The following is a 13,001-nucleotide window of genomic DNA, read 5'->3' as shown; positions in this document are numbered from 1 at the left end:
GTGACAAACACATAATTTGACCTTTGACCTTGACCTGACCTTGACCTGGGCCTCGAAAATCGGGCAGCCCCCTCTCAAAAGTTTTGTATGGTCCTAAAGTATAACTGTGCCAAATTTAGTGCTTTGGGCCAGCGTGTCACGATCATTTCCATAAGCCACTCCACTAATAGCAAGAACCGCTTCATGAGATGTAGACTTGGACCCTGATGATTGGGGTTTGCCAGGAGAAAGTTGAGACGGGCCTCTGCTGCAATCAGGGCAAACTGGATGTCTGTCAGGTGCTCAGCGATAACTATCATCGTAGGAGACTCTCTGACATCGCGTACCACCGAGACTTTACCGTTGCTTTCCTGGAACATCAGGCCATTCATGATCACGCAGCCGATCACCATCGCCTTCACAACTGCTGATCTGAAGACCTCCGTAAAACTCACCACAAAAGAGACGACTCTTTATCTCTTTAAAGGAGGAACTTTCAAGACGAAGATTGGGAGGCACGGGCCCAGAACCACCACTTGCGATCACGTGTCCAAGCATCGTAACCGTACGCGTACCAGGAATATCAATGGCTGCATTGTCGTTGGGGGATGGTATCTGTGGAACAAATTCAGTGCAAAATCACGAGGAGTAGAGAACGTACCAAAGCTGATATTCATGCAATCTTTATTCCAACATAGAGAAACACATTGAAATGGTTTATAATCCACATAATTTGATCACATGGAATAGTAGTGGAATTTTTTTTTTTTTGAATCGTCCCTTTCACAACAACAGTGAAGCACAGGAAAATGCATACATGTAGCAGAGGGGACAGCTTTTTTTTTTTTTTGGTATGCATACTCAAGGCCCGTGTAAGAGCTCATATAAGGCTTGCAGGATAACCTCACCAAAACCCAATGCACCTGTTTTTTTCCCCACATTTTCCTTTTTTATATGATCAATGCATGCTTTACGTTAAATGTTGGGGAAAATTGATGCCTTGTTACATTTGGGAAAGGGGCTTTCTTAGATATATATATATATTTTTTTTTATACAGGATCGAGGCTCGTGAAAGAGCTAACATTTATCACACAAAATAAAACAGACACACAAAACATATAATAAGGGGAGCGGTAGACAAGATGGGGAGAGAATGGAAGCACAAACACATCATTTGAGAGCAGGGACATCGCGAGATCTGTGGGAGGGAGAGGGCTTGGGGGGAGGAGACGTGGGAAGGGGGGGTTTGGGTGGGAGAAGTATAAAACACAAGGACACTGCAAGGACTTCCAGGAAAGAAGTTGGTATTTCAAAAAAGTGGATCTGGGGTGAAATTAGAGAGGGAAGAAAAGATCAAGGTTTTGGATGGGGGAAGATAAGAGTTGGTGGTGAACAGCTGTTTTAAAGACGTGGACGGAAGAGTGGGATTGAAGAGATTGAGGGAGTTTGTTCCAGAGGCAGGAGAAAAGAGGAATGAAAGAGTGAAGGTGAGCAGAGAGTCTTGATTTTGGCAGTTTAACCATAAGAGGGTGCAGGCAGATCTTGTGCGACCTGCAGGAATATTTGGGGGACAGAGCCCAGAGAGAGCTGGGGGAGCAAGGCTGGAGAAAGTCGGTAGAAGACAGAAAGACAACCAACCTGCCTGCGGTGAGTAAGTGAAAGGCCCTCGGAGTTAGCTTCATCGTGGGAGATTCCAATGATTCTGAAAGCTTTGGTTTCAACAGCGTGAAGCCGAACTAGGTGTGAGGCAGGAGAACCGGCCCAGAGGGGAGAACAGTATTCCATTGAGCTGTGGATGAAAGCCTTATATGTGGTGAGGAGCTCAGGTGTGCCAAGGAAGGACTTCGCACGACGGAGGATGCCCAGTCGGCAATTGGCTTTGGAGGCCAGATTGGAAATGTGGTTTTCCCAGGAAAAATCATGGCAGATAGTGAGACCCAAAAGCTTGAGTGACAGAACTTCTTGGAGAGGATTGTTCAGAAAGTAGATGGGAGGGTTGTCCAGTCGGTCTTTTCGGAGAGACATAGTAAGAGTGTGAGATTTGTCAGGATTGAAAGACATGTTCCACTTGTTTGACCAGTCTGTGATTTTGTCCAGGTCTGCAGAGAGTGAGGAAGCTGCAGACTGCCGATCTGAGGGATGAGGAACGGAGCGGCAGAGAGTGGAGTCATCAGCAAAGAGGTAGAGAGGATTTTCAAGAGAGTCAGAGAGATCCTTGAAGAAGACCAGAAAAAGCACAGGGCCCAGAACACTGCCTTGGGGAACTCCAGCCTGAACAGAAAGGGGGAGATGAGAGAAACCCATTCATGGCCACACGTTGACGACGACTAGAGAGGAAGTCCGCTAGCCATGAGTGGAGATTTCCATGGATACCATAGGAGGAGAGTTTTGTGAGCAGAGCGGGGTGCCAGACCGTATCGAAGGAACGTGATATGTCAAGGGAGACAGCTCTAATTTCCTGTTTGGCATTGAGGACCTCCATCCATTGTTGAGACAGCAGAAGCAGCATGTCCAGAGTAGAGTGACCTAGTCTGAAACCAAATTGATGCTCAGAGATCAAGCCATTGGAGAAGAGGAAAGATTTGATATCTGAAGCAATGAGGGATTCCATAGCTTTTCTGATAATTGGGAGAAGGCTGATTGGTCTATAGTGGCAAGGATCTGTTTTTGCACATTTTTTGTGTAAAGCGGTGATATTGGCTGATTTCCAAGCTGATGGCAGATGACCTTGAGCAAAAGAGAGGGTGAAGAGAACAGAAAGAGGGAGTGAAAGAGCGGCAGAGCAGGATTTTAGGACCCGTGGGCTGATGCCGTCAGGTCCAGTTGCAGAATCAGAGTCGAGGGTTGACAGAAACTTCTCCACCTTGTCAGGAGAAAAGAACACAGAGTCCAGGAGCAGCTGGGTACGATGGGTACAGAGAGGGATGGGTTTGGGACACAATATTTAGAGGCAAACACAGAGTTAATGCATTCAGCTTTTTCACGAGCGGATTCAGCTTTTTCACGAGCGGATTCAGCTGTGTAGCCGTTTGAGGTAAGGGAGGGGATGGAGGTGGAACAAACACCAGAAACAGATTTGACCAGACACCACCAGGATTTGGAAGAGGGAGACAGGTTTGAGAGTTCAGTCTTGAGAGAGGAGAGGTATTGTTTCCTGGCTCTCCTGAGGGTGGACCCACACTTGTTTTGGGCTTGGTGAAAGGAAATGAGATTTCCTTCCGTTGGATTTGCTTTCCAGGAGGCGAAGGCAAGTTGTTTCTGGGCAACTGCCTCACCACAAGATTCCGTGAACCATGGACGGAGGACGGGTATGACAATTGAAGACGAGATGGGATAAATCTGTGCATGAGAGAGAGCAATTTACTTTGGAAGAATTCCCAGGATTAGTTGATGTCAGAGGTGGTCGAGATGGGAGACCAGTCCAGATGATTGATGGCTGATTGAAGACCGTGCCAGTTGGCCTGAGTGAAATGCCAGACTCGTAGACGCTGAGGAGGCTCTCTGAGAATGGTCAGAGAGATGTACACTTTAACAAGCACATGATCAGATGAGCCGATTGGAGCAGAAGAAGAGCAGCAGACATTTGCAGGGAAGTTAGTCATAAGCAAGTCTAGAAGAGAAGATGCTCCATTGACTGAGATCTGGGTCGGGAAATTGACAGATTGTGTCAGTCCCAGTGAGTCGCAGAAGTCCTTTGCTGAGGAGCCATGGCTGGTGAGAGAGGTACCTCCACCCAGCCACCTGGCATGGTGACAATTGAAATCACCACATATAAGAAAGAGAGAGTTGGGATGAGTCGATAGAGGTTGGTCCATATTATCAGACAGCGAGATGTAGATGGAGTCATCACTGTTTGGTGGGCGGTACAACACACATATGAACAAAAGGTGGGAACAAAGGGAAAGCCGTAGCCAGAGGTTCTCCTGGGGGTGATGTGGAGAGGGCAGTGCAGGGTGAGTGAGGAAGAGAGTTTTTGATAAAGATAGCCACCCCACCTCCAGGACGAGGCTCAGGTCTATCATACCGGAGGAGGGAGTAACCCAGGAGAGATATTAAGGAATCGGAGACATCCTGAAGGAGGAAAGTTTCTGTTAAGTAGATCAAATCTGGTTTGTCCGAAGCAACCTGTATGAAGAGATCAGTCAAGTTTGAGTGAAGGCCCCGGATGCTTGAGGTCCATACCGTTAATGGAGAGGAAGGGGCAGCATCGGATACAGAACAGAGGGGGTGCGGGGGGTAGGGTAAGATGTGGAAGAGGAGGAAGAGGTAGGGGGAGCTGTTGACAGTGTCTCTAAGATTTCAGAATAGCTAGGAGAAAGGGAAGGATGGGGCGGACAAAAGGTTTGATGGTGATTGGGTGAGGAACAGTGAGGTGTTATTTGAGGAGGGGGAAGAGCGAGGAAGAAGGTTGGGGGAGATGAAGGTGAGAGTTGGAAGGGGGAAGTATCGGAGAGGACGCTTTGAGGAGGAGGGGTGAGAGGGGGGAAATGGAGAAAAAATGAGGGTGGGGAGATTTTAAGGGGAAGGGCGAGGGGGGGTAAGGAGGTAGTTTAGGAGGGAAGGGGCAAGGGGGAGGGGATTTGAAAGGGATGGGAGATGGGGGAGATTTGGAGGGGAGGGATGGGGTTTGGGGAGTTTATGAGGGGAGGGGCGAGGGGGAGTCGAGCAGTGGAGGGGTGAGGGGGGAGTTTAGTAGGGAAGGGGCTAGGGGGGAGATTTGAAAGGGATGGGTCATGGGGAAGATTTGGAGGGGAGGGATGAGTTTGGATTTTAGAAAGTGTTGTACGATTAATGGGAAATGAACATTTATTGCAAAATGAGTTTCTTGTGACCTTCGAGTCAGAGATACGTTTAAGGATGCTGGGGGGAGGAGGGGGTGGAGTGCAGGTGAGTTTAGGGAATGTAGAAAGGAGGAACTGTGAGAGATGGAATTTTTTTTTGGAATGAATAGATTTGGTGAGCAAGTCGAAAGTAACCTTTTAAAGAAGAAGAAGAAAAATGTGTTATAATATACAGCACTTCAGGGGAAAGTTTAAACATTTTAAAATTGAACAGGGAAAACTATCTCGGGTAATGGGGGACACCTTATTGAATACCTTTCTTTTCTTCAATACCTTATTGATAAATTGAGTCTTTCTGTTTAGCTCAGAGTTGACCGGGTGGGTGTGTTTAAACGGCCTTTAAAGTAAACTGTTCGTGACCAAATAGTGTTTACGTCATGTGAACGAATATACCCTGGTACCGCGCGGGGCCTTTGTGGCAACTTACACATTTTAATGTGAGTTCGGAGGCAGGTACTAAACTATATTAACATTTGTTCCTGTTCCGATGGACTTCTCTCCCCCAATGACCTACATTACATTATTGCAAAAAGGAAATAATGATATGAGGATATATGTACATACAATGAGAGTCACAATAATGGGGGACACCTTGTTGAATACCTTTCTTTTCTTCAATACCTTATTGATAAATTGAGTCTTTCTGTTTAGCTCAGAGTTGACCGGGTGGGTGTGTTTAAACAGCCTTTAAAGTAAAGTCTCGCGAGATCATGGCGAGGTCACGTCTTTTCGAAGCTGCTCCATGCGCTCACGCTTTCGAAGCTAAGTGATATTTCTCAATTGTGTTTTTGTCGAGACTGTATCTATCTTTCGGTGTATGTACCTATAGCGTATCTTTTTGAAAATTTTCGGTGCTAATTTTTCGTACATGTATACACAATCGTCGGTTAATGGTATCGAGTATTCTGCGGCCTAGTACTCGTAGGCTTAGACTACCGTACCGTCTCCGACCTTGTGGTTTGTTTTTCTCTCAGTGATTCGTCGAATGCGCTGAAATTATTTTCGTTCTCTGTTTCGTACCAGTCGTTCACCCCGTACCTCCTTGTTTAATATCTGTACTCACAAAAAAAAAAGAAGAAAAAAACCCCAAAAATTTTTTTTCCTTCCCAGGTCTTATTCGTTTATTGGCGCTGAGGAAGCGCCTTTAGCGATTGACTTCCAGCCAGTGTAACGCTAATTCCTGTCACAGGAATTCTGAGATCATATAAGTGGGCGTGGCAGTTCCTGATTGGTTCGTGTTGGGGAACGCCTTCTCGCTGCCGACGTGACGTAAATTCGCGCACGCGCACTGGTGATTGGCGCTGAGGAAGCGCCTCTAGCGAATGACTTCCAGCCAGTGTAACGCTAATTCCTGTCACAGGAATTCTGAGATCATATAAGTGGGCGTGGCAGTTCCTGATTGGTTCGTGTTGGGGAACGCCTTCTCGCTGCCGACGTGACGTAAATTCGCGCACGCGCACTGGTGAAGCTTACTCGATCTTACTCGATCCCATATTACATGTACTTTCATTGCATACAAATTATACTTCCTCCTAGAAATTCCATGCCCGAACCTCAGCGCAATCCAAGAGGATTCACTTGTTTGTTGTTCTTTTTGTTCGTTCGTTCTTCGTTCGCGATCACGCAGTTAGAAATGTATAATCTCTCTCCCTGAACAACTATTTTCTCTCATATATTATAACACCCTTTTCTTCTTTTCCTACAAAAGGATGCTTTCGTCTTGCTCACCAAATCTATTCATTCCAAAAAATATTGTTACGGACACGACTTTGATGTTATGGTGGGCCGAGCGGAATGGCCGCCGTGTTCGCACAAGTTACCCGATTACACTCGAACGTTGGCCGAATCGCGCTACGCTAGATCAATGAAGGAAAGGACACAACGGCTGGGTTAAATGACATGACACCAGGGGTACAGTTCTCAAGACCTCCGGAGGAGGTTATAATATGGGTTTGCAGAATGTTTAGATTACACGGACAAGAGGTACAGCACAGAAAGGTGGGCACTTAGACACGGTCTTATCTTATTCCCGACAGACCACAGACAAATGGGACAAGACTGACTCACACAGGGATTGATGGCAGGGGAGGGCAGGCAGTCGATGGCTCAAGGTGCACCTGGGCTCAGGGGCAGAATCGACCCGGTCCGGTCCAAAGAGGTGGGAGGTATCCAGCGCTTGGAGGTGGCGACTTCTCTCTCCAAGCTGGGGGCGCATCTGACGTCACCTCCGGTAGTGGCTGCGTATATCCAGCGGGGAGTGACACGCCCTCGGCTCGTTAGCTCCGCCCCAGATGGAATCGGTCCGCTGCTTCTTATTGGGTGCGGGGGGGTTACCGGGCTCCGCCCTTGACGAGGAGCTGACAGTCAGCCCCTGTGTGGTAACCCCGTCGGAGCACATGGTCAATGGCGGCTAACCAAGCCGGAGTGAGGACGCGCACTCCCCGCGCCGCTGTTGTTGTTGTTGGTGTTGTTGTTTCATGAGATGATGGGAGGATGCGGAGATGAGATTGTGGGGAGGTATTGGGAGGTCCTAAACTTACTACTGGTGCCATACAATCACATTCTGGTGTAACGAAGAGTCAGAATTAATGGAAACGAGTCCTTAACTGACATAGACTAAGAATAACTAGCAAGATGTCCTATAGTTGTCTACGTGAGATGCGGTGAACCTGGGCACGACATTTAATGGGGGAAAAAGGGGAAGGTCGGTTCTACAGAGTGTTGTTTACAGACAATGGGACTAGGGAATGGGGGATTGGGGATAGTTGGGGAGTATTGGGGAAATAGGGGAATATTTACAAGCGGATATGGATGGAGGCCAAATCCCATATCCACAACAATATATATAATACCATCTCTTACAGTTACTCCTTTCTACATTCCCTAAACTATCCAGAACTCCATCCCTCCTCCAGTGTCCTCAAACGTATTTTTGACTCGAAGGTCTCAAACTCATTTTGCAAAAAATGTTCGTTTCCCATGAATCGTACACTTTTCAAAATCCAATCTCACCCCTCCCCTCCAAATCCTCCCCATCACCCATCCCTTTCAAATCTCCCCCCTTGCCCCTTCCCTCCCCTCCCTCCTAAACTCCCCCCACACCCCTCCCCTCCGAGACTCTCCCTCGCTCCTCCCCTCCTAGACTCCCCTCTCACCCCTCCTCCTCAAAGCATCCTCCCTGCTTCTTCCTCCTTCCAACTTTCACCTTCATCTCCCCAAACCTTCTGCCTTGCTCTTCCCCCTCCTCAAATAACACCTCACTGTGCCTCACCCAATCTCCATCAAACCTTTTGTCCGCCCCATTCTTCCCTTTCTCCAAGCTATTCTGTAATCTCTGACACACCTTCAACAGCTCTCCCTACCTCTTCCTCCTCTTCCACATCTTACCCTACCCCTCCCCCCCCCCCTGTTCTGGACCCGATGCTCCCCCTTCCTCTTCATTAACGGTATGGACCTCAAACATCCGGGGCCTTCGCTCAAACTTGACTGACCTCTCCATACAGGTTGCTTCTGACAAACCAGATGTGATCTGCTTAACAGAAACTTTCCTCCTTCATGATGTCTCTGATGCCTTGGTATCTCTCCCAGGTTACTCCCTCCTCCGGTATGATAGACCTGAGCCTCGTCCTGGAGGTGGGGTTGCTATCTTTATAAAAAACTCTCTTCCTCACTCGCCCTCCACTGCCCTCTCTCCACCTCACCCCCAGGAATACCTTTGGCTACGGCTTCCCCTTCGCTCCCACCTTTTGTTCATATGTGTGTTGTACCGTCCACCAATCAGCGATGACTCCATCTACATCTCACTGTCTGATAATATGGACCAACTTCTATCTACCCATTCCAACTCTCTCTTCCTCATATGTGGTGATTTCAATTGTCACCATGCCAGTTGGCTGGGTGTGGGTACCTCTCTCACCAGCCATGGCTCTTCAGCAAAGGACTTCTGCGACTCACTGGGACTGACACAATCTGTCAATTTCCCGACCCGGATCTCAGTCAACGGAGCATCTTCTCTTCTGGATTTGGTTATGACAAACTTCCCTGAAAATGTCTGCTGCTCTTCTTTTGCTCCAATCGGCTCATCTGATCATGTGCTTGTCAAAGTGGACATCTCTCTGACCATTCTCAGAGAGCCTCCTCAGCGTCGACGAGTCTGGCATTTCACTAAGGCCAACATGTCACGGTCTTCAAGCAGCCATCAATCATCTGGACTGGTCTCCCATCTCTACCGCCTCTGACATCAACTCATCCTGGGAATTCTTTCAAAGTAAATTGCTCTCTCTCATGCACAGATTTATCCCATCTCGTCTTCAGTTGTCATACCCTTCCTCCCGTCCATGGTACACGGAATCTTGTGGTGAGGCTGTTGCCCTGAAACAACTTGCTTTCGTCTCCTGGAAAGCAAATCCAACGGAAGGAAATCTCATTTCCTTTCACAAAGCCCGAAACAAGTGTGTGTCCACCCTCAGGAGAGCCAGGAAACAATATCTCACCATTCTCAAGACCGAACTCTCTTATATCTCTCCCTCTTCCAAATCCTGGTGGCGTCTGGTCAAATCTGTTTCTGGTGTTTGTTCCCCCTCCATCCCCTCCCTCACCTCAAACGGCTTAACGGCTGACTCCGCACGTGAAAAAGCTGAATGCCTCAACTCTGTGTTTGCCTCTAAATCTTGTGTCCCAAACCCATCCCTCTCTGTACCCACCGTACCCAGTCGTACCCAGCTGCTCCTGGACTCTGTGTCCTTTCCTCCTGACAAGGTGGAAAAGTTTCTGTCAACCCTCGACTCTGATTCTGCAACTGGTCCTGACGGCATCAGCCCACGGGTCCTAAAATCATGTTCTTCTGCTCTTTCACTCCCTCTTTCTGTTCTCTTCACCCTCTCTTTTGCTCAAGGTCATCTGCCATCTGCTTGGAAATCAGCCAACATCACCGCTTTGCACAAAAAAGGTGCAAAAACAGATCCCAGCATCTACAGACCAATCAGCCTTCTCCCAATTATCAGCAAAGTCATGGAATCCATCATTGCTTCAGATATTAAATCTTTCCTCTTCTCCAATGGCTTGATCTCTGATCATCAATTTGGTTTCAGACCTGGTCACTCTACTCTGGACATGCTGCTTCTGCTTTCTCAACAATGGATGGAGGTCCTCAACGCCAAACAGGAAATTAGAGCTGTCTCCCTTGACATTTCACGTGCCTTCGATACGGTCTGGCACCCTGCTCTGCTCTCCAAACTCTCCTCCTTTGGTATCCATGGAAATCTCCACGCATGGCTGGCGGACTTCCTCTCTGGTCGTAGTCAACGTGTGGCCCTGAATGGGTTTCTCTCATCTCCTCTTCCTGTTCAGGCTGGAGTTCCCCAAGGTAGTGTTCTGGGCCCTGTGCTTTTTCTGGTCTTCATCAATGATCTCTCTGACTCTCTTGAAAATCCTCTCTATCTCTTTGCTGACGACTCTACTCTCTGTCGCTCCATTCCTCATCCCTCAGATCGGCAGTCTGCAGCCTCCTCACTCTCTGCAGACCTGGACAAAATCACAGACTGGTCAAACAAGTGGAACATGTCTTTCAATCCTGACAAATCTCACACTCTTACAATGTCTCTCCGAAAGGACCGACTGGACAACCCTCCCATCTACTTTCTCAACAATCCTCTCCAAGAAGTTCTGTCGCTCAAGCTTTTGGGTCTCACTATCTGCCATGATCTTTCTTGGGAAAACCACATTTCCAAGCTGGCCTCCAAAGCCAGTCGCCGACTGGGCATCCTCCGTCATGCGAAGTCCTTCCTTGGCACACGTGAGCTCGTCACCACATACAAGGCTTTCATCCGCAGCTCAATGGAATACTGTTCCCCCCTCTGGGCTGGTGCTTCTGCCTCACACCTTGCTCGGCTTCACGCTGTTGAGGCCAAAGCTTTCAGAATCATTGGAATCTCCTGCGATGTAGTCAACGCCGAGGGCCTTTCACTCACTCACCGCAGGCAGGTTGGTGGTCTTTCTGGCTTCTACCGACTCCTCTCCGGCCTTGCTCCCCCAGCTCTATCTGTGCTCTGTCCCCCCAATATTCCTTCAGGTCGCACAAGATCTGCCTGCAACCCTCTTATGGTTAAACTGCCAAAGTCTAGGCTCTCTGCTCACCTTCACTCTTTCATTCCCCTTTTCTCCCGCCTCTGGAACAAACTCCCCCACTCCCTTCAATCCCACTCCTCCCTCCAGGTCTTTAAAACAGCTGTTCACCACCATCTCTTATCTTCCCCCATCGAAAACCTTGATCTTTTCTACCCCCGGTAATTCACCCCAGAGTCCTTGCAGTGTTCATATGTTTTAATCCTCTCCCACCTCCCCCCAAGTCCTCCCGATGTCCCTGCTCTCAAATGTTGTGTTTGTGTCCTTCCCCCTCTTCCCCCTCTCTTTTGTGTCCTTCCCCCTCTCTCCCCATCTTGTCTGCCGCTCCCCTTGTTTTTTGTGTTTTGTGTGTCGGTTTGTCTTTTTGTGTGATTAATGTAAGCTCTTTCACGAGCCTCGATCTTGTATACAAAAAAAAAAAAAAAAAAAAAAAAAAAAATACACCGATTCATGAAGCTCTGCCCTTAGAACCAGCTGACCAATCAAATACGTGTATTTGACGTGTGTTAAGAGACCACAGCTTGCCTGCCATTTTCTCCTGCAGAAAAGAGCAAGAGTGGCCTGCTAAATCGCATTTGATTAATTATTTGTGCCTTTTCTTGTTTGGGATTTATTTTGTTTCAAATCCATTCATTTTCAACAACACTAGCCGTGGCGAAACGCCTCAACTTTCTTTAGTGTAAATCGGATGCATGCTTAAAATCCAATTGGCTGCAAAGTTATTTTGAAGCTTTTTCCTAAATAGAAAAATTAATCTGATGGCGTTGAATACACAACATAGGCCGCAGTGCGAACTGTACGCAAGTACGAGCATGTTTTGTCAGAGTTAGGTGGGCAGAGTTGAATGAATTGATCTCTTAAACTATTCATAAAGATGTCAAATAACTCACCAGGATTCCACTTGCAAACACACTGAATGTCTTCACCAGGTCTGGGAATTGCAATTTGATCATATCCAGGTCAATCAACTCCTGCCATACATTGATGGTAGGTGTAGCGAGTGTCGAGAGAAGGCCGTCACCACTTATCGGGTTGGAACCCTTGAAAACCGACTTCAGATCATAGGGGCAATTGTTGCTGAAGTAAGGAGCCACCTTTGAACCATTCATGTACTTGGTGTACATGGCGCCCTTGAAGATGCGGCGCCATATCAGCATGCGGTAGTACTCGGCGAAGACTCCAAGAGAGGCCAACTCGACTGATATAGCGACGACCTTCTTGAAGATGGTGTTGACGTTCACGGCACCAGAACGGAGGTATGGCGCAAAGATGCTGTTTGTTCCCGCATATTTATGATCAAACCAGAGTCCATCTTTGAGAGACGTCTCCATTGAGGGGTCTTTGCTGGCGATGCAGATGCTGCCGATTTCTGCTGTGTAACCGTAACCAGCGTCATTACGAGGGATGGTGAACAGGGCAAAAGAGTGGGAAGTTGGGCCGCTAAGGTCACTGGGATGGTTAGTGTAGACATTGACGACCTTCTTGTAACCAGGTTCTGCAAAGTGAAAACCTGGAAGATCAACTCACCTGCGTCAACTCTGGATATGAAGTGCGAACCGAAGGTTTCGTATAAACTCAGGTATCCATTGGCTCCAGCCATGCTGATGTTGGTGGATTCCTTCTTTAGCTTCTCGTGAGATTTGAGAGCAGTCAATGTCTCTGGCCTCAAAGTTATGGAGGGATCCGGGTTACCCAAAATACCCCTCTGGTAGTACGGATGGGTTGCGGTTCCGACCTTGCGTGAGCGCCGGACCAGAACGTAGGACCAATGCTCCATTGCCAAATCGAGCCCCAGTTGCTCTGAAAGATCTGTGATTGCTTTCCATCATGCGGAGGGTGTTAACCCAGCAAGGAGAAGAGCCCCCGTGGGCCAAACTGCTGTTGCACCCCCTTCACTTGCTGTATCCTCAAACGACATCGATCGCAGCTTGATCTGCTGAATGGCACTGTGGAAATCCTCGACATTCTCGTGGAGACTGATCATAGGTGATGACCATTTGGCATTGTGGTCTGGGCTCTTAACTATCACTTGTTGCTCATAGAGGGCGGGCTTACTC

At 48.0% G+C, this 13,001-nt stretch overlaps 1 protein-coding gene across 1 annotated transcript; it reads right to left on the bottom strand.

The window, feature by feature from the left end:
• Positions 1-216: 216 nt before the first annotated feature.
• Positions 217-12,721, bottom strand: LOC137418783 (uncharacterized). Its single transcript, XM_078785193.1, has 3 exons — positions 12,472-12,721; positions 11,835-12,316; positions 217-594 (listed from the first exon to the last, which is right to left on the bottom strand). The coding sequence occupies exons 1-3, from the start codon at positions 12,719-12,721 to the stop codon at positions 337-339; spliced, it is 990 nt and encodes a 329-aa protein (XP_078641319.1). The 3' UTR covers positions 217-336.
• Positions 12,722-13,001: the final 280 nt, after the last annotated feature.

The sequence above is a fragment of the Myxine glutinosa genome, chromosome 10 (genome assembly GCF_964187855.1).
Source record: "Myxine glutinosa chromosome 10, kmMyxGlut1.1, whole genome shotgun sequence".
NCBI classification, from domain to species: Eukaryota; Metazoa; Chordata; class Myxini; order Myxiniformes; family Myxinidae; genus Myxine; species Myxine glutinosa.
This window is presented reverse-complemented; position numbering and strand designations above follow the sequence as displayed.